Source organism: Nuphar pumila, chromosome 3, assembly GCF_984573655.1.
Source record: "Nuphar pumila chromosome 3, dmNupPumi1.hap1.1, whole genome shotgun sequence".
Classification (NCBI taxonomy): domain Eukaryota; kingdom Viridiplantae; phylum Streptophyta; class Magnoliopsida; order Nymphaeales; family Nymphaeaceae; genus Nuphar; species Nuphar pumila.
The window spans coordinates 131,061,974-131,088,450 of record NC_143251.1 but is presented as its reverse complement, the minus strand read 5'-3'; the positions used below and the strand labels follow the sequence as shown (position 1 = coordinate 131,088,450).

Genomic DNA, 26,477 nt, shown 5'->3' with positions numbered 1-26,477 from the left:
GCGGAGATAGACGCGGAGGCGGAAAGGGGGGTGAGGTGCCTTTTTTCGCCTGCAGCCATAACAAAAAAAAATGCTGGACGACGAAACGCCCCAACGGAGGTTACTCAGAGAAGGTCTCGACCACCATTGACTTGGTGGGAACCATCTTCACGAGTCCAGCATCGTCGTTCTTCAAAAATTAGGGCTCCATCTCAAGCACCTTACCAAAGCGACCCCCCTGCGGCGGTAGCCCATGGGGGCATGCTGGAGGCAGCCTCCTCGCAGACGGCGTAGAAATGGAGGAGGAGAAGTAGCGACAGTTCAAGGGGATCGAATCCATTGCATCGGAGAACTTCGCGTGCAGGGGCATGTTGGAGGCACTCGGGAGCCACCTGACGAATAAGTATTCAGAAGGTTTGCCTGGTGCGAAGTTCTACATGGGCAACCGATACATCGACCAGATTGAATTGCTCTGCTACGAGCGGGCATTGGCGGCGTTTCATCTCGATCCTGAGAAATGCGGGGTAAACGTTCAGCCGTACTCGTGCACCTCGACCAATTTTGCAGTTTATACAGTCCTTCATCCCAAGGATCGAATCATGGGCTTGGATTCCCCATATGGTGGACGACGAACCAATTGAGTGCGTCAATGCTGCCGATGAGAAATCATACTCCTCTCTCTCAAGACAGAATGAGGAGGATGCCATCTCGCCAGCTACACTCGCCGGAATCATCCCCCGGAAACCACGAGCACGGCCACCTGAGACCGTCCAAAACCGGCAACACGTTCATCCCCATTGTCTCCGGCACCGCGACGGCCGTCGTCTGCCTTGTCCTACTCTCCATCCTCTACTGTGAGTGCTCGAAGAGGAAGAGGAGGAAGAAGGGCGACCGATCGACCCGAATCTTTGCCGCTTCTCGTAGTCGCACCTCCGTCGTGCCACCGCCTCCTTCTCACCGGATAACAAGTTCAGCCAGGGCGGCTTCAGATCCGTTTAGCACGGTGCGCTCGACTCCGGCCAACACGTCACCGTGAAGAGCATGGATACCGGCTCGCTGCTGGGAGAGCGCCAGTTCCAGAACGAGCGCTCGCTTTCTGGGAAGCTTGCCGCCTCCGATCGCTTGGTAGCGCTCCTAGGGTTCTGCTCGGATCGGAAGGATCAACACCTTGTGGTCTACGAATTCATGCACAATCAGAGCCTCCAGGATGCCCTAATCGACTGGAAATGCTCGTAGCTCATGAATTGGGAGCTCCGGTTCTCGATCGCTCTCGATGTCGCCAAGGGATTGAGGTTTTTGCACACCGCCTGCGATCCACCGATCATTCACGGGGACATCAAGCTGAGCAACGTCCTCCTTGACCTCCAGTTCGCTGCGAAGATCTTCGTTTTCAGCCTCGCGTGGCTCAAATCATAGATCGAGGCAGAAGCCGTCATCCTTGGACATGGAGGCAGAGATCGGATCGGCTGACGAGAGGAAGAGGATGAGGCATTGGCCGATTTGGAGACGGAGAGCGTTGTGACGACTGAGGACGCGAAGGGGGTCAAATCGCCAGAGAACCTTGCGAGTTTTTTCTCTCCAGAGCCGGGTCGGAATCTCCGACGGAGAGCGTGAGCTCCAAAGACACCTGGTTCGTGCACAACTGCAAGCAGCAAGAGTGATGTTGTTGTCTGCGACGGCAGCGACATGGAGCTCTCCTTCGGTGGGAAACAGGCGTCGAAGAAGGAGAAAGAGGGTGACAGAGCTGCAGTGGTGGAGGAGAAATCCTACTGCAGACGTTAGGGCGCCGAAGCTGTCGACATGCAGCGAGGCTCTGGCCGGCTGACCGCCGGAAGATGGTGGTAGCCCCTCTGTCATGGGATGGTGCGCCGAAGGCGGCGCAGTTACATTGGAACCCACGGCGGCGGTTGCCTTCACCCCTCTTCAGTTCCTCTGGTTTTTTCCCTTTAGTAAAAAGGTGAAACCCTCTTTTACGAAAAGAGTTACTGAAAAAAAAAAGGTTTCACATTTAGTTCTTGTTTTCTAAAATATTACGTTATGTATTGTTTTTCAAAATAGAATCTTTATTTTTTAAATTTCTAAAAATAGGTCTATCCTATGGTTAACACTCGAAAGGACGTATTTTAAAGTTTTTTGTTTAACTCATATATTTTTTAATATTATGTTCTGAATTATTGATTTTACTCCTAAATGTTTCTCACTTTTTTGAGTGATTCTTGTTAGCAGGAATACCCCATACAGGTTTATAGGTTTGGCTCTAGATTGGGTCAAGCTATTCAGTTAGCATTGGATCCTATAAATTTTTTTAAACCCAGTTATGATTTACTTTATATCTCCACACTGATATAATTAAATTTGTATAAATCTTGATATATCAAAACGAAAATAAGATCAAGTTGATTGAGTATAGATCAAATTGAATGATTTTAGATTAAGATTATTTTATGATACAATATGAGTGTTCGACCAAATGAAAGATCTTTGATTATGGTAACTATCTAGACCAAATAAATCTCAGATGAAATCCAATGTTTTTAGGGAGGCATTGAGATAAGATTAGGATAATAGTGAAATCACTACTCATTAGATTTCTAACATGGTTGGGAATCTGAAGTTGGTTTGGTTAGGTAACGGTTATTCAAGGATAAATTATTCCCACCCTGCTTCCCCCAAGATATACTAAAAGCTCTCGATAATCACATCGAGGATATCTTTCGGGAAGTTAATTTATTTTTCATTTCTCTTCTCTTTCTTGTTTTTACTGTGCACACCACTATCCAATTCCTTCGGTAAGAAGCTACCTGAACAGGGGCTGCCTAACCCCAGCTTGCCTTTAAAAAAGACAGCTATTTTGTTGAAGGCATTAAGGCCCATAAGGCGTCGGAATGGATTTGTGGAAAAGCGTTGAATCATGGAACTGGCATGGGAAAAGCCATGGATAGGTAGTAGTCAACAACACCGGTACTGCCAGCCGACGTTTTCCTCATTTTTAAACCCTAATTTGATCTATCCTCCTCCGATCTGCAAATTGAGTGAAAGCAAATCCTAGTTTTTTTAGTCCCTCTTTCCACCTATCTGAGATTTTAGCGATCTCTATAGTGGCTGAATGGCTCGGAATGATCTCGAATTCAAGTCGATGAAGAACGCCTACAAGGAGGCACTGGCCACCGAAAACTGGAGGGAAGAAGACCGATGGGATATCCTAAGGCAGCAGGGGGAGTACATCGAGGCCCTGTGGTGGCTCCGCATTGATTATGCACTTGCCTGAGAAGCACCTGGTCCCTACGTGTCAGTCCCTGGATGAGGTCTACCTCCGGCTGGAGAAGTTTTGAGGATGCCCTTGTTTATCAGGTTGCTCCTTCGAGTTCCCTCATTTTTTTTTGGTCATTTAGGGTTTTCTTAAACAGTTTGCTGCTTAAAAAAACCTCGCAAAAATTCTTCATGGACGCTCTCGAGAACACTGCCCTTCTCACCCATGTTAGCTCTCCCGGCGAGATGTGGATGCTATCGAAGAGGGGAGCGGTCAATCTTATGTTCCATTTTTTTCTTTTGTTTTACAACTTTGTTTTATTTGCTACTTTTTACATATTATCTATTTATAAATTATATTATATAATATGCATATTATATATGTTTTATATATATTATACATCTTTATATATTATCAAGCTTTAAAAAACACTTAAAATGTTCTTTAAGAAGATGAACTTGAAGAGGCAACTATGAAATTTAAACATCCTCCTAAACAACTTCAAAATGAATTGGGTAAGTGTTTCACCGAATTTTGATGGTGCTCCCAAACAAGCAGGTGAAAAAGGTGGAAAGTACCAAATCCACTGGATTTGTGGATTTCATACTTCCTACCCCCAGTTACCATGGACTCAGAGATTCCAAACAGGGCCTAAACATAATTGGTAAAAGGCCCCTCTCCTGGACTCCTCACGGATGGAAAATTTAACCACAATGTCTTAGTGCTGCTTCCACCAAATTCCCCTTCTCTTTGTAAAAGCTTTCAGTGCAGCTGTTCATCTAGAATTGTTAATGGACTGACACAATTCCTTCCGGTAGACCCTCCAATGAGTTCGAATCTTTATTTCAGGAAATAACAGATCTGAATGAGTGCAATTGCTACCAATAAGAAAGTCTTCACCAATCGAATTCTTGACAAGGTAGGCCACCTTGACACTATTCTGATCTCCAAAGTGGGAAACCGGATCTGAATAAGAATGAATTGGCTTGGTTACATGCTCTATTTTATTGGAACTTAATTTTCTTTAATAGTTTTGGAGTCCAAAGGGATTTTCAAGGCAGGTATTTTGAGATAACTTATGATATTCTTCTTCCTTTTGGTCTAATCATATGATTGTTCTGAAATAATTGATTCAATTATTCAAGCTTTTGGTGCATGATTGCATTTTCTTATAATGAAAAAAAATCCCAATCTTATGATCACATGGGTGCTGCACTGAAAGTTACTGAACTTCCCATACGTACTGCCAATCTTAAGATCCCACAATGGCGTGGTACTACTCTGAATTTGTGGTCCTAGATGAAGTGCTCATACAAATGCAGAAGTATGTGGACATTATTTAATTTGTTACTGAACTTAGACTTTGTTTGGGATCACTAAAACTATTTAGGTGTCCTGCAATACCATCAACTTGTATATAAATGATCCTTCGCGTCTTTGTGTAAGGTGATGAAGTTGGTAATCAACAGGGTAACTACACATTACTCAGAAAATTGTGATGTTCAATCTCCATAAATGGTTTCTAGCAATGTTGGATCATCTATCTTCTGCTGAGATTTCATGATGAAAATACATGCCATGCGTTCCATTTTTTCTCTTCTGCTGGTGACATCTTGCAATGAATCATGATACTGTTTGTAGTGAAACCAACAAAATGCATTACAGTTGCAGAGGATTGATGAGATGAAGCTTCCAGGACCAGAACAGATGAAAGGGGTTGAAGGCTACTCCAAGTTGAAGAAAGGAGAGTTAGTGGAGCTCTTGGAAAACTTAAACCCAAGCCTAGCTAGTCTTCAACCGTGATTTGTTGTGTGTGTTGTGCGTGCACTTACATGTGCACACAGACACATATTTGGACTTAGTAAAATAGCTTAGTTTACTAGTACACTTGTGGAAGGGTTTCAAGTTATATTTTCTCACAGATTCATGAGTGGATTGAATGGGGTATGCATGGGTTGTGCAGCCTGCACTGCATATGTTTACATGTCTAGAGGTGCCAGGGCTGTCAAGGGGTCGGTACCCGACCTATCAGGGTATACCCGAACCTGCCCAAAAAACAAATTACTGGGTTTGGGTTTTGTTCGGTCACTAAAATGGAATCCCAAACCTAGATCTGCCTAATTTTAGAAATTTATTTTTATTAAAAATACATATGGAATACTCAAGTCGGATTGGGTACCTGGGCAAAAAATATGTGTTGGCTCATGTACCCAGCAAAAATGATGACCCAAACCCGGCCCACATATTGCTTGGGTTTGGGTAGGCACTTTCCACGCCCATACCCAGAAATCCGGGCTCAAATCGGGTTGTGTAGCCGATACAAATCCGACCCATTTACAGCCCTAAGAGGTGCCAATGGCGAAGGTTCAGCCAGGTGACAGAGATGTGCCCGTGCTTGGCCGGCAACTTAATGTTCTAAAAAGATTTGTTTTGCATGCCCAGAGGCCAGTTGCAAGTGCAAACCTGCCATAAATATTGCAGATATTTGGAAAATATTGCATTTGATTGTGATGTTTTCAAAGCTGATATAATGCTCAACAAAAGACATGATCTTTTCAAAATATCGCATAGTTTTGTAGCAATTTTATATTTTTACATGTTTATTTGTGCCTTTTTATATCTTTTACATATTCTTGTATTCATATATGCTGATAATATCTCATGATTTTCTAAAGGAAACCCAAAATTTTCAAAATATCACTACATTTTCCCGAGAATGAGATTTGTGACATTGGTGCAAACAATGGACTTCTTGGACCATACAGGACTGGACCTACCTTTGGGGAAGCACCATGCTTGAGAGTCTTGTCCTGCCTATGGCAACCCTATAAATGAATTTGTGGCATGGTTCATGTGACATACTTCCCTACATCCACACATATGCCTCAGTATCCTTTTTGTGTATTAACATTGTGTTATGCGCATATATCATAAGAATAAGACACAGTTACATTAGGTATGGCTGGCAGAGCCAGCGCGGCTAGGTCTCTGATCCTAGGGTGGTTTTGCCGTATAAAAAAAAACTAGATATAAGATTACAGTGAATTAGAACATGTAGTAAATTGATTTTGTATGAAATTGTAGCCAAAGTAGCACGATCATCCTTTGGATTTTTTTTTTTTTGAAAGGCAAGCGGGGGTTAGGCAGACCTTTACCAGTTATACAACGATACCATTGGGATTTAAACTTGCAACGTCAAGGTAACGTGCACTAGCTGCTCCTACCTGACAAGCGGAGCCCCTGTTGGTCATCCTTTGGATTTGCGAACAATGTTGAAAGAACTGTAAATTATAATCTCTGATAAAAAAAATTTATACAGGTCTAAAAGTAGGGATGCCAAATTTAGCCAAATTTGATTCTCTTTAGTTGCATTTGGTAAGCCAAAACCATATCCGATTATAGCCCGATGCGGATATAGTTTTTTTTATACTATCAAAACTGACAAATGTCCAAATTTAATGGATGCCCAAATCAGTTTACATGTAAAAAAGTAGATCTGGTATGAGCTTTTCACCATCCAAATTCTATTCTGTTTAGCCAACATCCTATTAGTCGAATATGATATGGCTACATCCAATCCGAACCCGAACCGTTTGCATCCGTATCTAAAAGAGCATTGAAGATGGTCGTTCACACTTCAGGCTGCATGGTTAAGCCATGAGGTTATGCAAGAAATTCATGGAATGGTTGGGTATGTCACATGGACACATCCAAAAGGACACCCGGCACTTGATTTTTTGTGCTGCTTTCCATTAAGAATAATACGATGGAAATGGTATTTTACAGCAGAGAGAACTGATAGCCACAATATTTTGAAATTATCAACATTTTATCATGCTATTTTCTAGATTGCACCCAATTTACAAAGCATTCTGATCAATACCATTAAAACAACAGGAAAAGCATACTATTTCAAATTATCTGTAATTAAAATGTCAATGATTTTATTAGGGTAAATATTCGGTACCAATGATGGTATGCAACTATATTGGATATTTTCTTTTCCCATATTTGTTCAAAGTTTTTTTTTTGTAGATGGAACCCTAAAGATGTGATCTACATACGTGGTTTATTTAGTACAAAATGAGTTCTGAATAATGTGATTATAGCACGTAAGTGGAATTTTCAAGTAACTTAAAAATCGTGGACGAGCAATATATATCCAATCCTTGGCAAACAAAACGATGCTGAATACATTCATATGGTCAAATATATTCGACACAACTTTCATTTACAAATTCCAGCTCGATAGTTATGTACCCTCATTAGTACAACTGTTTACGCCAACATTGTGATATAAGTGCGATATAAATACAATTTTATTGTTATTTGTATATACTTATATTTTTTAAAATTTATGCTTGTTGATAAGCTTTTTATATTTTTTTGAGAAGTTTTTAAATTACTCAAATTTTTTTCACCCCACGAGAAATTGCTGATAAAAGATTTTTCACGCTGTATCAACCAGTGAGTCCATGGAATGGGCTTGTTCTGGGGATGAAAATTTGACTGACCCAACCCAACTTGACCCAATGCTCATTAGAGCCCGATAGACTAGGCCCCATGCCCGACTTAGAGGAAGGATCAAGTGCAATAGTATATTGTTTCACCTGAGCAGCACACAAAAGTATGCAATCACATTGCACCTGATCTGCTCTGGCCCAACCTACTCAGGACCCTATAGAACCCGCCCCAAAAGGGTTTGGAGCAATGGGATGGGACCCAAGTTCTACGGCTGAACCAAGTAAACCTGTCTGACCACTTTGGTGGGTCAAGCTCCAAATCATATGAGAGAGAAACTATATATTATAATTTTGTATTTAATTGGACTCGAATAATAATTTGTAATGTATAGAACAATTACAGTTATATGATTACCAATGGGGGGCCCAGTGTCAAGACGAAGGCCCAGGATCAAATCCCTCACATGGGTTCTGATAGGGGTCCGCCTAACCCAGCTTGCCTTTAAAAAAAAGTTATAGTTATATGATTAATTTAGTCATAATAAATAATTTAGAAACAAACACTTTTTCTTGATAGGCACATGATGGGGAACAATGTTATCAAAACAAAAAATGACTGTACCGGACAAAAATGATATTCTTTAAAAAAAGTGCCTCATAATTTATCAAAACCACTAAATGGACAATTTCAAAGGTTCTCACTTTCTTTGGATGCTTTTATCCCTTGCAAATGTGAATTTTTCGATTTTCGTGGGTCACAACAATGAAAATGGATGAACCTACGAAACTCATCAATAAAATCTCATATGAGGTTGCAATATTCTAATATATATATATATATATATATATATATATATATATATATATATATATATATATATATATATATATATATAAAATTCAAAAACACTTGTGAAAATCGTGATGATTATCGTAAGACACATTGTGAAAGTCCGTAACTTGCGAAATTCCAAAAGAGTATTACAGGAGCATTGCAAAATTCTTTTTTCTTACAAAATTCTTTTATCTTACAAATTCTTTTATATAAATGATGTCGTTTCTCAACTCCTTATTTGCATCCAAAGGCTCTATTTTACAATCTTAGGGTTCTATTGGTCGTCAATCCTTTCGACAATCTTTCAATGGCATTCTAATGACATTTTGGCTTTGCAAAAATTCTTGATCGATAGTGACTCATTGGCACTAGTAAACTCCGAAAGTATGGGTGATACTTCATTGACAATGAGTTTTTCGATAAAAGCATGGGCGACAATTTATTGACAATAATTTTTTTGATAAAAGCATGAGTGACACTTCATTGTTAGTGAGTTGTTTTTGTAAAAACATCGGTGATGAGAAGATCAATGACTCTTCATCTATAAAAAAATATGTGAAGAATGATGATGCAGAAGGCATTCGCTCTAACAACCTATGATAGTCGAACGATGTGTTGGATGATGATGATGATGTAGAGTCGACATATCTCACAATTATCATTCGTTCGATCACATGGTATGGGTGAGATAGAACAAATCAATAGAATAACACAAAATTCGAATAAACTTTGATATATTGTGTTTTTTTTTTTCTATCAAAGATACAGTGATATACAACATTCTTGAGGCCCAAGAGATGGAAGTACTTTTCTCCCCAACAAAGAGGAAGTGTGAAGCAACATTAATGTGAAAGAATATAATAAATGCAGTGTGTATATAATGTAAGCATACAAATTTATAGTTGTATTAAATGCAGTGTTTCAATTTTGATGGCTATTTCTAGTGAAACACACATCAACAACACTTCATAGATAGTACTTTATCTTGTTATTGATTTTTATCTTACAAAATGAAAGAATTTGAAAAAACACAAAAAATAGCAGAGATTCTAGACGATAATATCTTTTTAATGATATTTTATTCACTAAAAAATGATAGAGGTGTAAATTTTCTAAAACAGAAGACGAATAAACACTATTGTACCTATTTCAGTCATTATATACTATTTTTTGAGTACTTGTGCCAAGAATTTGAAAAAACATAAAAAATAATAGAGGAAGATCGAAACGTTAATTTTTAAACACGATCATATCAATCTGATGAATAGTTGGAAAAAAAACTTTCTGAAACACAGACTAGTCTATTGTAAAAGCTTGCAAAAAAGTTTTTCTTCTTTTCAATTTTGGATATTATAAACGAGAACCCAAGATTTGTATCTCAACTTATCAAGTACGATAAAAATGTAGGTTTTTAATGTTGAATGACTGATATATATATATATATATATATATGTGAGAACAATGGTTTGTTCTACAAATTTTTAAAAAAAATTGTATGAGGATTACAAAATTCATGAAGTTCGCACACAAGAAGGGTAAAAAGGTCCTATAAAAAATGAAAACCTGAGGAATTATCCATTTAATGGTTTTGATAAATCATGGGCATTTTTTAAAACATATCATTATTGTCCTACAATACAATCAAGGTGGTGTATGTTCTCCCTCGATGATTCACTGAATCCCACGTCTGTGTTCAGGGGCACCACGTATACAAGCACATGGGGCTCGTATTCCCATGTATGTTGACATCACTTAGCATTGGATTCTGGTGTGGTTGCAAAGACTTCGATACCCTTTCTTGCTATTCTTCTCATAAAGCGATGGTTTGAGAAAATAACAAAAATGCCCTTCATTAAAAAAAAAACAGTTCAAAAAAAGGACAAACATGTCTGTCATCCAGAAAGTCGAGGATGATGTTGACTCTTCAAAGTCTTCTTCTTCTTTCTCCGTAAAATACTATAAAACTCTATCTCTCTTTAGAGAAGAAATCAAGGGAGGCAAAGAGTTCTCCTTGGAGAAGGCCATGAACATCAACCCTCTCACTCTCTCTCCCTTCTCTCTCTACTTCTGTGCACATTCAACAGACGATTCTACATTGCTTCATTAAACACTGATTGACCTTCACACTGACTGTAGCATCGTTCAACTTGATGAGTTGTGGAGCCTGATTCATAGTTTTTGTCCTTACAGGAGGGGGTTTGAGGGCTCCTCCCAGCGTGGGTAATATCATTCAACTTGATGAGTTGTGGAGCCTGATTTAAAGTTTTTGCCCTTACAAGAGGGAGGTCCGGGGGTTCCCCCCCTTCGGCGTGGATCCCGTTGCGCGGTCAGCGGGCGGGGTCGAGGGGGGGGGGGGGCGCGCCCTCCGGACCAAATTTTTTTGGGGTCTTCCAACAACGATTTATAGTATTATCAGGCTTTCCTTCAGCGATTTGTAGTATTTTCGGGTCTTCGACAATCCCCATAACGACTTATAGTGTTATCTAGCTTTTCAACAGCGATTTGTAGTGTCTTCCGCAAATCACTATAACGACTTATAGTGTTTTTGGGTCTCCAACGAGCCCCACAACGATTTATAGTGTTATCAGGCTTTTCAACAATGATTTGTAGTGTCTTCCGCAAATCACTATAGCGATTTATAGTGTTGTTGGATCTCACTATAGTGATTTGTAGTGTCTTCCGCAAATCACTATAGCGATTTGTAGTGTTATTCAGTAAGCAAATCGCTAACCGAATTAGGACCAACTTGTCAGGGTCATATCTCACTAACCGGAGGTCATATTCCAAATCCGTAAAAAGTGGTGTATTTGTTATTGAGTCTAGTTTATTCCTGTAAATTTTCAGTGATTTATATTGTCATTTCATTCCCCATTTTAACTAAAAACCATACCCCTATTATTCTGTGTTATTTGAGTTGCGCGACATCATTCTTGATTGACATTCACATCTTGATTCTGGCATGCTCCTTGTTGGATTTTCCATTGATTTCTTTCAACCTTGCTTGAAACAAACATATGTATTTCTCATCACTACACCCTATGCATTTTTTGACCACGACACACGGGACCCGTGTTGGGGGGGAGCCCCCGGACCCCCCTCCTGTAAGGGCAAAAACTCTAAATCAGGCTCCACAACGAATCAAGTTGAACGATGCTACCCACGCTGGGAAGAGCCCCCAAACCCCCCTCCTGTAAGGGCAAAAACTCTGAATCAGGCTCCACTACGAATCAAGTTGAACGATGTTATCCACGCTGAGAGGAGCCCCCAAACTCTCCTCCTATAAGGGCAAAAACTCTAAATCAAGCTCCACAACTCGTCAAGTTCAATGATGCTACCCACGCTGGGAGGAGCCCTCAGACCCCCCCTTCTGTAAGGGTAAAAACTCTGAATCAGACTCCATAACTCTTCAAGTTGAATGATGCTACCCACGCTGGGAGGAGCCCCCAGACCCTTCTCCTGTAAGGGTAAAAACTCCGAATCAGGATCTACAACTCATTTAGTCGAATGATTCTACCCACGCTGGGAGGAGCCCCCAAACCCTCCTTTTATAAGGGTAAAAACTCTGAATCAGGCCCCACAACAGTCAATGTGCAGGTCAGTCAGTGCTTGATGGAGCAATGCAGGATCTTCCGTTGGATGTGCACAGAAGCAGAAAGAGAAGGGAGAGAGAGAGTGAGAGGGTTGATGTTCATGGCCTCCTTCAAGGGAGATTTCTTTCTCGGATAATACTGCAGTGCAGAGAGTGAGTCTTAAATAATCATCTTCAGGGCACTTAAGTCTTTACAACCACTCCTTTTCTAGAATCGTCATTTTTTTTGGCACCAATGGAGGAGAGGGTACTTAAGTCTTTGCAATCGCATCAAACTCCATCGCTAATTAATGCTGACAAACATGGGGATACGAGACGCACATGCTTACATACGTGGTGCTCTTTGGGACCCCCCGAACATGAGATGTAGCTAACTGGCCTGTTCGGGGGGGAACATATAACTTGCTCACCATTTTTCGTTACTAGGGATGGCACTGGATAGGAGCGGGTGCAGGGGACAATGTCTCTACCCGTTCTATCTCAATTTTTTTCCCTCCATTCTAGCATTTATCCCAAGACAGAATTTTACTTTTAACTTTCATTTCCCGTTTTATGACCTTCATCTCTGGTCTAAATGGGTTGGGGTGAGGCTCTGTTTCTCCTGTCCTCGCAGTCACCTTTCGTTGTTTGAGGAAGTAGAGGAGAGAAATGGGAGCCCACGTAGCTTGTTAGAGGAAGGATAAGAATAAGATATGAGATATTTTTAGAGTTATATATATAAGATTTTATAATATATATAATGGTATAACAATAATTTCTTCAATAGGGATCGAGGATGGGGTTCATCCCTGATTCATTCTTCGTTTCATGTCTTCCATTGATCCAAATACTCGAAGGGTAAGATGTCTCGGATAATTTTTTTTCTTAGTTCTCTTTGCGTGTTCTGAAATGGTCTCTGATGAACTCTTGTATTGCTTTTGTGTTACAGTGAGGCACACTGTTAGGTATTTTGGGATCAGATGTAATGAAAATATTGCTTGCTACGTCACCGTGAGAGGCGAGAAGGCGATGCAGCTCCTGGAGAGTGGGCTGAAAGTCAAGGAGCTGAGGAGGAACTTTAGTGATTCTGGGTGTTTTGGTTTTGGGATCCAGGAGCATATTGAACTTAGGATCAAGTAAGATTTTGTCATCTGTTCCTTTATACGATTGAGCACTTTCGTTGGTCAGTATCTTTGTTTTATTCACAATGTAGTTGGTTTAGAAAACATGCTAAACTTGATTTGTCTTAAAGGAATTTTGTTTTTGAAATGAGTTGATTTGGCGAGTCATTTGAGTAATTTATGTTTGAAGCTGTTAATTCGTGGGATTCTGATATTTTTTTAATGATTTGATGTCTATAATTCTGTATTGGGTGGTGCTTGATAATTGAATCAGCATGATCAATATAGTGTAGTTCCAAGTGGATGCGGTTTGATAGGGATGTAATCTCTCGGTTCTATATTGTTGTTCGAGAGAGTATTGTGCAGTGACTAATTAAATTGGATTTTTTTCTTTATGAATGTTTTATTTTTTTCCACTTTGTATCTTCATTTCTTGTAGCTTAAATATGATATCGGGTTTTATTGGATGATGGAGAAAAGTTTCATCTTGTGGTCTTCTCGTACAATGCCTTTGTCAGCTATTGAAATGTAGAGTTGTATTTGTGGAGTGTATTTCTTATTGTTGTTTTTCTTAGGTTGGTATGCAACAGTGCTTTCTCTTTTCAAGTTCAAGGTCTCAATTCTAAGTGATATATGTGGTTGGCCAGGCTATATTCTATGTTCTTTTACTGGCATTGGTGTCCTTAGTGCTTTTTTTTATTTTAGATGATTGAGAAATATCTCATGAATAGGTGCCTTGCATTTATATTTGGTACCTTTTGTTGCCTTTTTTTTTGCATTTATGAGATGTATCACATTTATTTAGTTTGATATATAGTTGCCTTGCTTTTTCTCCTGTCTATTAGATTATTATGGATGCTTTTTTTATTTGCATAATTTGTACCAACAAGTAAAATCTCCTTGTTAGAAGGTGCTTTGAAAGAAGTTTTTTTTATGGTTTTTTTCTTTCTAGTTAGCGATCACAAGCACGTGTTAGGTAGCGAAGCCAGGAGTGGGTGATCACCCACCCAAGGAAAAAAAACAGACATGTGTCGGGCACGTGTCGAGGGTGTTCCCTTAAGTTGAACCCGGATCAAATCCGACCCGGGCTCTCAATCATTCGAGTGCCTATGCCTTTAAAAGATGCAAACCGAAAGGGGCGAGGGGTAAAACCCTCACCACTTTCTCTCTCTCTCTCTCTGCTCTGTCACCGGTGGTCAGGCGACCACATTCGTTGGCGCTCCTACCCCGTGCTCTGCAGCCATCAACGACTGTGTCGTCGGCCTCCCTTCGGTGAACCCGCAGTGCCCCCCTTTGAGCTTCTCTCTCTTTGCTACAAGCTCCAGCGACGCGAGCCGTCGGTGTCAGACCTTACTCCTCTTTCGTCATCTTCCTTTCACCGACGACCATCGCCAGCCGACGGTCATCGCAGGTAACCTCCCCACCCCGTCTCTCTTGCTTTTCTAGTCGATCAACAGGGGCTGAAACCCCTGCCTGTCGCTCCATTTTTCGGGAGGGCGTGGCATGCCGACGGGTGTGGTCGGCAGGGGCTTTGGGGGGGCCTGTCTCTTGATGTTGTTCGGCAGGGGGCTTTACTCCCCCCTGCCTTGTGTTGTTTCCTGATGGGGGGTGAGCCCCCCCCCCCCCCCTCTCTTCCCTCTTATGTTTTTCGGCAAGGGGCGCTGCCCCCTGCCTCCTTGATGTTTTTTCCAGTAGGGGGGCGAAGCCTCCCCTGCCCTCTTCCTGGTTCTCGGCAGGGGGTGACCCCCCCGCCTCTTATGTTTTTCCTGGTAGGGGGGTGCCCCCTGCTTCTGTTGGTGTTTTCGGCAGGGGGCTTCACCCCCTGCCTCTGCGAGCCCTTCCTGACAAGGGGCTTTCCCCCCGTCCCTCGATTGTCGGCAGAGGCTTTGCTTTCCCTACCTCCTCTGATTGTCGACAATGGGCTTCGCCCTCTGCCTTGTTCTTGTTCTTGTTGCCGGCAGGGGTGGAGCCCCTGCCTTTCTCCTTTACAGCGGGGGGCTTGCGTCGTCCTGTTCTGTTGTGGCAGGCTCGATAGGGAGTCCATTCTCCCTCCTCTGCCTTCCTTGTCCTCGCAAGCAGGGAGCCCTTGTTCCCTGCCTCTGCTGCTCTTTGCCAAGCAGGGGTGAGGAGGCCCCTGCCCTTGGCACCCTTGCAGGCAGGGTGCAGTGTCTTTGCCCTTGCCTCTGCAGCTTGCAGGCAGGGAGACTCTGTTGCCTGCAAGCGGGAAACTGAGCCCTCTTCGTATGATCATACAATGATGGGTTAATGCTCGACTTATACTTGTGCGTTTATTCTTTTAGAGGCATATTACTAACGTTTTAAGCATAACGGCATATTACTAACCTCGTAAACAATTGTCATTTTCATTTTGCTCGATTCTTTTTTGCAATGAGATTTGGCTCATAGAACATTGTCTTATTTTTTTTTTTTGCGTAGGAATGGATACATTTATAATGAAAAGGCCAATCTTTGATAAATCTTCTATAACTCAAGAAGGAGAACCGAGCAAAACAGAAATTGATGAATCAGAGTTACATCTGCACTTCGTCCTTCTATTTCTAGTTATCATCCTAATGTCTAAGATAATGTTCGTAGAACATATATGATTTGAGGTCTTTGTCAACCTCGAGATTATACGTTTCAACTAAACCACAAAAAATGAAGGTTAATTTCAACTTGGTATGATGAGTATAAGGATTAGTTGGAGTATAGTACAAGTAAGCATAAAGATATTATTTGCAGTGTTATATTTTCAGGCCAAAAAGCACAAAGAGGATTAGTGCAGGGGCATTCGTATCTGAAGGATTTGATAACTGAAAAGAGAATAAGAGGTTTGATAAACATGTTGTAAGCCCTATCAATTTTCACAATTCAACATGAATGAAGTGTCAAAATTTGTTGCAACAAAAACAACATATTGATGCTATACTTTATAAACAAAATGTTCGACAGAAAGATGAATATAGACTTCACCTTTGGGCAACTATTAATGCAATCAGATACTTGTTAAGTCAAGGATTAACATTTGGAGGACATCATGAAGCTGAAGAATCTCTTAATAGAGGAAATTTTATTGAGTTGTTGAAGATATTTGCAAAGATCAATGATGACACAAATAAAGTTGTATTGAAAAGTGCTCTAAAAAATAACAAATTGATATCGCTTGATATACAAAGGATATTGTTAAGGTTGCTTCTATACAAACCACAAATGCTATTTTCACGGAACTTGGCGATACTTTTTTTTCTATTTTACTTGATGATTCTCGTGATGTATCAACTAAAAAACAAATTACTATTGTTTTACGGTTTGTTAATGAAAAAGGTCGAGTAGTTGAGCAATTTCTTACTCTTGTGCATGTTCTTAAAACAAGTTCAATGTCATTCAAACAAACAATTGAAGAAGTATTTTGTAATAATAAATTAAGCATATCATGTTTGTGTGGACAGGGTTATGATGCAGCAAGTAATATGAGAGGGGAGTTTAATGAATTGAAAAGTCTTATATTACATGAAAATGCATTTGCATATTATATTCATTGTTTTGCACATCAACTTCAATTGGCATTAGTTGGTGTTGCTAAAACAAATTCATTGCTTGATGTGTTTTTCAATATATTAGGCGGGTTGTCAATTTTTTTCTCCACTTCATGCAAGAGTTCTGAGCTTATTCAAGAAGCAAAATTTATGTGAATTGTTGAAGCACTTGCATTGGGTGAACTTGAAACATGATGAGGATTAAATCAAGGAATAAGTTTCAAATGACCTGGTGATACTCGGTGGGATTCTCATTACGATGCTTGGGTTAATTTACTCAGTATGTATTCATATGTTATTTAAGTGTTAGATATTATTGCAGAAGATACATATTCAAGAAAAAAGTTCAGATGCAATTATTTTATATCATCAGTTGCAAGATTTTGAATTTGTTTTTTGCTTACGTTTGATGTGTAAAGTTTTAGGAATAATTGCTGACCTTTCATAAGCACTTCAGTGAAAAGATCAAGACAGTGTGAATGCTATGAGTTTAGTCACTACATCAAAATAGTGCTTTCAAGGTATGAAAGACAATGGATGAGACTCTCTCATAAACAAAGTGTCCATATTTTGTAAGAGATTTGATATTTTGATTCCTGATCTAGGGGACTCATATACACCTAAAGGACGACCAAGACGTAAGGTTGAAAAGATCACCACATTGCGTCATTATCGTATTGATGTGTTTTATGCTATTATTGATTTACAACTTCAAGAGTTGAATGATCGTTTCACTGGAGCAAATACAAGCTCCTCCTTTAAATGGCATGCTTGAGTCCAAAAAAAAATTTCTATGCTTTTGATAAAGATAAGTTGATTCGTTTTGCTGAGCTTTACCCTAAGGACTTTTTTAAAGTAAACATAATTAGACTTGCAAGTCAATTGGATATATATATATATATATATATATATATATATATATTGCAGAAATACGAAACAATGATCATTTTTCAAGTTTAAAATCTTTAGCAGAGCTAGCAGAGATGATGGTAGCAACTCAAAAGCATATTGTATTTTCTCATGTGTATTTATTGATTAAGTTGACATTAACTTTGCCAGTTGCAACAATAAGTGTTGAAAAAGCATTTTCAACTATGAACAATATAAAAAATCGTCCACGTAATAGAATGAGAGATGAATAGATTAATGATGCTTTGATTACTTACATAGAGAATGAGACATTTGATACCATCAATGATGATGCAATTATGAATTATTTTCAAAATATGAAAAATAGAAGATGCTAATTGTAAAATTTCCATGAATTTAGTTGTTTGTATTTCTTAAGTAAACCATCTTTATTTTAGTTTAAAAGTACAATTTAAGGTTTTATCTTATTATGTTCATAAATTTAGTTGTTTGTGTTTGTAACAATTGTTATTTTAATTCAAAAGTTTATTTAAGTTTTATCTCTCTACGAACGACTGTTCCTCCAACGAAATTTTTTTGGCTCCGTCACAGGTCCGAATAAATGGATCGTCCTTCAAGACCATAGCATTCTCTTCGAGACCCAAAGTCTGCCCACCCAACGAAAAACTTCTAGCTCCGCCACTGGTCAAGTTTAGCATTGTTTTTTGTGATGATCTACTCCAATTTCATGAATACAATATTCATCACTGAAAGGTGTCGTTTGTGTCATATTTCGGACAATTTCATTGTAATTTTTTGTGGCAACTAATTTAGGCTAAAAGCATCTTCTTCAAGTCAAATATCATTGTCGGTGGCTACTGGTTCATCCCATTCAAATTGTTGGGCAACAGGTCAGCCCTACCCATTTTTCTGGACAAGACCTAATCCTGGTTGAGGGGCGGCTCTGTCCCAAAATGGCATCCCAGGCTTGGAGGTTCGCCCCAATGCCGTGTCTGAAGATCAGTCCGGGCACTTGAGCTTGCAGCCTATCGTTGCATGTCCTAGCCGGAATGACCTCAGATGGGAAGCATTCTGCTGTTATGCCTATCCTTGGCGTGGGAAAATATTGGCTTCCCTCGAGCCTAATGAACCTTTTAGTATAAACCAACTGTTCCTGCATAATTTCGTAGTTTTACTGTAAATCAAACTCAACTATATGGTTTGCTTAGTTAAAAACAAAATTTAGGTAGTGCGATCATGTTCTCTCAGCTGATTGTATAAGCTCTGGAAAATTAAGTGGTCTACAATGCCTCAAAATTTGAACATTGAGGGGTTGTTTGTTTCATTCCCACCAATAAGAAGAGATTCCAGGGAAAAGGCATCACATGATGGGAAGGCAGTGCGATTTGAAATAATGCATACGGAAATCCATTCACCGGGTGGGGGAATGGATTTACATAGCAAATTTATGGTCAGCATGAAAAGGAACCCATGTTTGGGTACCACAGGATAATGGAGCTGGGATGTTTGTTTCACCTGCATAAGAAAATGGGAGGTTTCATAAGGCCATGTTTGAAAGCAAGAAAAAATTTCATAGGAAAAGAAAGTTTTGCCTATGAAAAGTTCTAAAATGATATATTTTCTGAAAGAAAAATCTTCACTTATTTGTATTGCATGAGAAAAATGAGAGCGAAAGACAGGGTCAATCAGCCTCCTCTCAAATAGAGGTGGTTTGATCAGGCCCATCAAAGAAAGGTGGTTTCACTAGGGGAGAGAGAGAGAGAGAGAGATGAAAATAGTGGTGGGGAAAAAAGATAATGATAAATGGTGGGGTGCGTTGAAGACAGAAATAGAGAAAGTTCTTCTTGTGCCAGCCCAAGGAGAGAGATGTGTTGTGGGTGAATGGTTGCCCTAATGTAAAAATAATTTTTGATAGAAAAAAAAAATATTTAAAAAAAATAAAAAAATTCATAAAAATCAAACTTTTTATAGAAACTTTTCTTTCAAAAATTTTCGCTCATTTTGAATGGTTGAAAAAGTTGTCATTTTTTCTTTCCTACTTGCAATTATCTTGCCATTTTATTTTTTGCTTCCAAACTTTTTTTTTTTGATAGAAAAGCTGGGTTTAGGCAGACCCCTACCAGATATCTCTTAAGCCCCATGTGGCAGAAGGATTCGAACCCGAGCCTTCAGCTTGAAACATGACCCTGCTTACCACATCGGATATCACCTCGGGGGTTCTTGCTTCCAAACTTGCCCATAGGGGTGGAAATTTCTGACACGACCTGCCAACCCGACCCGCCAACCCGCCTCTTAGGCGGGTTCGGGTTGGGCTTAAGCCAACCCGTTTAATAAACGGGTCGACCCGCGTAACCCGTTTATTAAACAGGTCGGGTTCGGGTTGGGGGTATGCCAACCCGCCAACCCGGCTGACCCGTTTAATAAACGGGTTAGGCGGGTGGGTCAACCCTGTTACGACAATGAAGCCATACATGATACTTCAAGTACAAGGTTTTGATGATGAGCAAGTGGAATCATTTGCATTTCAGCTAAGGCTATGAAGAAATTGAAGAATTCAGTGAAGAATCCTTGAAGACTAGTGTGCAAATGTTTAATTCATTAAAAGTCTTAGATTCTTGTAAGAGCCTTACTTAGAGTGCATATTTAGGTTGCATTTCACCTTAAAAGTCTTTAGAAAAACTTTTCTAAAAGAAACTCTTTTGAAAATCTTTTTAGAAAACTCTTTTCTTAAATTTTCATGTTTATTAGTCGACCAATAGACTTATCAGTCGACTAATCCTTTCGCGCCATATTTTCTAAAAAGTCATTCTTGTCAAATTAGTCGACCGATGGTTTTTCAGTCGACTGAACAGAACATGTGTTTTCTGGAAAATTAGCAACAGTCGACTAATGGTTTTTCAGTCGACTGAATAGAACATGTGTTTTCTGGAAAACTAGCAGCAGTCGACTAATGGTTTTTCAGTCGACTGAACAGAACATGTGTATTCTGAAAAATTTAGCAGCAGTCGACTAATGCTTTTTATCAGTCGACCGAACATAATGTTTGTTTTTCAGAAGTTTTTAGCAGCAGTCGACTAAAAGGTTTTTCAGTCTACTGATGATATTATCAGTCGACTAAGTTTCAAAAGTTCAAATTTTCAAACGGCTCGATTAACAGATCAGTCGACCGACGATAACTGTCAGTCTACTAATAACTAACTATTAGTCGACTAACTGATGTTTCAGTCGACTAATTTTGCCGTTTTCCTGAAACTTCAAAAAGGCGTGTCTTTTCATTTTTCAAACATTTTGATCGTTCGAAATGGACCGTTTTGACACCCTTTCATACTCTCAACGTATGAAATCTTTTAACTATAAATATGAGTGCATTTTACACTCAAAAATGACAATTCAATCGATTTGAATCTTGCTTTTCACTCTTATTCAGTCAAGTATTGATTTTCTCACTCACGTGATATTTTCACTTCATTTTTTCACTCAAATCACTTTGACAGATAGTGAATTCGTGAGTAGAGTGTTTCAACAACCTCAAAAGCCAATTGCATCTCATTTGCATTCAAAAGGAAGGCTCATAGGTTGTATTGTAAGTTGTTATTTCTTTTGTGTAAAAAGAAGGACTCCTTGGTGTAAAGGAGTTGTTTGCTTTCAGTGGGATTGTTACTGAAAGTGGGACCGGTTATGGTCTGTGTGATATTGTAGTTTACAAGGTTGATAGTGGAAAATCTCAAGTGGGTTTTGCTTGGTGACTGAATGTAGGTCGGGTTTGACCGAACCAGGATAAAATCTTGTGTTCTTTGTGTGTTTGCTTTGAGATTTGCAAAATCCTTCAATATTCCGCAAAAAGTTTTAAAAGCACTATTCACCCCCCCTCTAGTGCTCGTCGCCTCGATCCTAGTGCACTTTCAAACCCGCCAACCCGACCCGCCAACCAGCCAACCCGTCTGCCTGACCCGTCAACCCGCCAACCGACCCGTCAACCCGTCAACCCGACCCGCCAACCTGCCAACCCGATCCGTCAACCCGCCAACCCGACCCGGGAACCTGAAAACCCGTTTACCCGACCCAACCCATTTATTAAATGGGTTGGCGGGTCGTGTCGGGTTACCCATTTATTAAACGGGTCGGGTTCGTGTTTGCCACAACCGACCCGTTTAATAAACGGTTCGGGTTCGGGTTGAGGTATGCTGACCCGCCAACCCGACCCGTTTGCCACCCCTACTTGCCCATATGTAAACCCTTATTTTCATGTGTAAATTGGGTGAAGCAAATTACCCTAAGAAAATCATATTTTAAATTGAAACTGCTTAATCCAAACTGTATTCACTAATTTATCGACCATGTTGCACACATTAGTGGGGTCAAATTGGTCAAATAAAGGTCGTGCCAATGAGATTCAGCTATAGAGTACCATACTCTAGAGAGCCTATATCTTCATCACGATAAAACTGTGATATTTGAATAATATTTTGTTTTCAAAATCTCACCTATGTTAACAAGTTTGTATTTTTTTTTTACATCCCAAAGATTATTTATGCTCTTTGGTGTTTTATAAATTTAAAAAAAAACTTATATATGCCTACTTTCCCGAGACTTTTCCAAAGTGCAGAATCTGTTTTATCGAGTTTTTCCCTACATGGGAAAATCTGGATACGTAGATTTGTGATGTCGAATACAACATGGTCCAAATCTGTTGATTTCGTTTCCTCACATTTGATTAACAATGGGATTCGGACAAATTTTTAGACTTTTGTGTCTGAATTTGAATCAGGTTAACAACTGGATGAGAAAATATGTCCAAGGAATATCCGATTTAGTTCAAATTGCCAATCAGATAGAGATTTGGTTAGAGCTCGTTCCATCCAAATCCTGGTCCTATTAGGTCATATCCGATTACGTCAAATTCAGTATTCCTAAATCCAACCCGAATCTGACCTGTTTATATCCCTGAAATAAACCAGCCATGAGTAGGGATGCAAACAGGTTGGATGCAGGCTGCATCATGTCAGATCCAACTCCAGATTGGAAACAGCATATCCGAGTATGAGTTCGGACCCAAATCATATCCAAGTATCTGGCATTAATCTCAATCTGAAATGGATGAGGTAAAACTGGATCAGGCAAAAAAGAGAGACTAAAAACAAGTCCATTGTATACGTAAAAAGTAAATGCAACCGGATCAGATTTTGATCTGAATCTGAATTAGATCAAACTTAAGAATACTGATCCGAATCTGAGAATAAAACTGAAATCACGAAATACGTTATTGACTTCTGAGCCCCTAACCAAAATATAAATTACCAAACAGAGAGTTTATGTGGCATATCCTTCATTAAAAAATCTGAGAATATTTTCGTAATTCAATAGTAGAAACCCCAACCTTCCTCCGAAGTCCGACCCCCTTTGAAATAAAACCCCGATCGCCTTCACAAAAACTTTCCCTCCCTTTTCCCTCTTCACAAGCTTTCAATTTCCCGGCAACGGCGAAGAATCAAGAGCGGCAAACGCTCTCTGCAACTCGGCTTTCTAGGGTTAAGGTCTAGGGTTTCTAGGCTTCTTTTTTTTCCCCTGTTCTTTGAGCCAGGCCCTGGGGGAGGGAGGAAGATGAGGGAAGAAGAGATAGAGAAGATCCGCGGGGTCGTGAGGGACTGCGTGAACAAGCACCTCTACTCCTCTGCCATCTTCTTCGCCGATAAGGTCGCCGCTTTCACCGGAGAGCCCGCTGACATCTACATGCAGGCGCAGGCGCTCTTCCTCGGCCGGCATTTCCGCCGCGCCCTTCACCTCCTCAGCAGCTCCAAGATCATCTTCCGGGACCTCCGTTTCCGGTACCTCGCCGCGAAGTGCCTGGTTAGTGTTCCCGATCTGTCCTAGGATGATCTTCTTGTGCATTGATTTGGTTGATTTCGCCGTTGTCTTCGTCTTTGACATGCCTACTTTGAAATTCCTCGTGCATACATGTGGTTAATTTCGTCACCATCATCATCATCGTCATCATGATCCTATCTGAATTCCTTGTGCTAAATTGGCTCATTTCTCAGTCTTTATCATCGGCTTCATATCGTCTTTTGAATTCCTTGTACTTGGTTCATTGTTGAAACTGTCATCGCTATAATAGTTGTCATTGTGTTCATCATATGCAGGAGGAGTTGAAGCAATGGCATCAATGTCTGGAGATGCTTGGCGACGCTAAAGTAGATGAACATGGGAATGCCAACTCGTCGGGTGATTGTAATGTAGCGTGCTTGGACAAGGATGGGGAGGATCGGGAGATCAATGTATGCATTCTTTCAGAAGCACAATCTAATTCACAATCTAATTCTTTGTTTGATTTTCTCTCTTTTTTGTTGTTGTCAATCACTGTTGTTGGTTATCAGTTTGTCTTGAATGATTCTGTGGCTCGCTGTATGAGAACTCGGGGGTAGATGTATCCCAGTGTGTAATTTGCACTTGTAGTTTGACTTTGCATGAGTCCTTCCTCCATATTGTTGATAACACATTCACTGTGGCAGCATTCCTAGTTGGATATTCAACGTAGGAGCGAGATCAGCCATTTTTTAATCGAAAATTTCTGCTTGATCATCAATTCATATCACTGTTTCTATGACAATGACTGTACGTTGACTAGTGATTACTATGTCAAAAGAATGCAAACAAATTAAGAAAAAAATTACAAGAAATCATGTTCATTTGTAGAAAGATTAAGAGGGGTTTGTTCCTTCATTCACGAAGGAGAATTTGGATAGGAGTAAGACTATTTTATACACTTAAATAATTATCAAGGACATGAATGGTACTGTATTTCATGTGGGAAGATTCTTAATGTAGATGACTTGTTCCTGTGTTAAAACCATGCTACTTCTAATTTGCTTGTGGATGGAATGTGGTCTTGCTGTTTTGGCTTATCCTTGTGAGTCTTCAAGTATTGGTTATAGGCTTTTTGGTTTTTTGTTACAACCATCACTTTCTTTTTATCCACTTATCAGGAAATATTTCATGTTGGCATTGCATAACAAGAAATTGGCCTTACTTTTTTTATCAACTTGATGTGTTTATCATGGTTACAGTATAAATTAGACGTGCTCATAAAATAACATTTTAATTCATATATTATATTGTGTGATTTGATCATGCATTCTCATGGTTGGTCATGCATCTCCCCATTGAGCTTTAAGCTAGTTACTTGCACATTCATAGTCATGGTCATACTAAATCAGTAAGGGTGTGAAATGGTTGACCTAAAAAATCTAAAAACTGGCGCTTTCTGCAAGTGCATAATTCATCTTTTCTTACATGCTTGCATGTACTTGTTTTACTGGTTTTATTTGTCAGCATTAGGGAAATGCTTGGGGCCGTTGCTTTGAATATGAAGTAGCTTGGTGCTTTCTAACATTCTAAACATGATCATTTTTGCATCATCTAATATCTGTTTAATTTTTGTCTGCTTCCAGTGTAATACTAGCTCTTTTGATTGATTTAGCAGTTGTCATTTCTAATAGTGCGGAGATTGCCCCGCTTATTTGGTTTAGTTGAAAACTTTGCATTGAAAAATTCGCTATTGCATGAAAACATTTATGCAACTGTTGCAGATTTCTTCGGCCATATTTTTTTTACGTGGAAAGGCTTATGAAGCTTTAGAGAACCGTAGCCAAGCTCTCCTTTGGTAAGGACTATTGTTTTCTCTTCCATTGACACCAATTTGGGTGCAGTTTTTCCCTGTTTAACCATTTAAAATTTGCATGATCTGCATCCTTGTTTTTCAGAGTTTTTGACTTGTCTGGCCGAACAATACAGAATAATTTCACATTACCTTGCTTTCTGATTTATCTACTGCTTTGGTCAGTGAATGTTTATATGTTCTGGAATTCTTAGTACCATAGGATTTGATCATTGATGCCTTGTCATCTTATTTCTGTTTCTTTACTTTATGGTATTTTGATCTCGTCTTTGGTTTTCCTTTATGGAGACATTGGTACTGGTCTTGTTGAAAAGTGGTGCCTCCGGCTATAATTTCCTCCATAAAGGATTGAAATACTGTTTTGAAATAGCTTCATGAGTAAAAGTCCTATTTAGGAATGTCAATGGGTTGGGTGCAACCAGACACCCTACCCATCCAAGTCCATTAGGCGGGTTTAGTAGTCAAATCTGGATCCAATTAATAATTGGATATGGGTTTGGTATTAAGTTTTGCATTCTAACCTGAACCCGAATCTGGCTAAAACCTGAATCCAACTAAAAACTTGACCTGATTAAGTGTAAATACTGGGTTTTAAGCATAGTCACCTGTATTGATAAAGGTAATTTCTCGGCGAGGTTATTTCTCTGAGAGATTTTCAAAAGTTGATAAATCTCGGGAATATCTTGAGAGTTTAAAAAATCGAAAAAATATAAATAACAACAAAAAAGCTAAGTAAATAATAAGTTTTACATTATTTTTCTTTCAAAAACATAAAGAAGCATGTTTTAAAGGTTTTAAAATATAAAAGAAACAAAAAAATAGGAAATGCAAACTTAAAATAAAAAAAGAGTTTTTCCCAAAATATTGCGATATTATCGTGATAATATCATGATATTTTGTTTTCTGGAGATATTTTGAAAATATCGCGAGATATTACCTTTAATATCGACTACCTTCAAATATTGGTATTTCTTGCGTTATTTTCAAAATATCGCCGATATCAGTGACAGTGGTTTTAAGCTAGTTGGATCCGGGTTTCATTTTGTCTTTTTCCATCTGAATCATGATTTTTGAATATTACCGCGGTTGCAGCTGATATGTTCTTTCTTTACATGTATGTAGGTATAAAGCTGCTATTAAGGCAGATCCTTATTGTTATGAGGTATTGTTTTTTATCTTA

The 26,477-nt window shown here is 39.5% G+C and overlaps 1 protein-coding gene and 1 pseudogene across 3 annotated transcripts in view; both read left to right on the top strand.

The window, feature by feature from the left end:
* The first annotated feature begins 5,584 nt into the window (after positions 1-5,584).
* Positions 5,585-13,235, top strand: LOC149843839 (large ribosomal subunit protein uL5z pseudogene; annotated as a pseudogene).
* A 9,752-nt stretch (positions 13,236-22,987) lies between these two features.
* The window catches only part of APC6 (anaphase promoting complex 6), a 54,225-nt gene continuing 50,735 nt past the window's right edge, over positions 22,988-26,477 (top strand). For all 3 annotated transcript variants that reach the window (XR_016430919.1, XM_090000089.1, XM_090000090.1), the window contains exons 1-4: positions 22,988-23,469; positions 23,763-23,897; positions 25,209-25,282; positions 26,420-26,459. Coding sequence is in view for 2 of the 3 variants with exons in the window: in XM_090000089.1 (XP_089856215.1) it covers positions 23,224-23,469; positions 23,763-23,897; positions 25,209-25,282; positions 26,420-26,459 (495 nt within the window). In the remaining variant the exon portion in view is untranslated. The remainder of the gene's footprint in view (positions 23,470-23,762; positions 23,898-25,208; positions 25,283-26,419; positions 26,460-26,477) is intronic.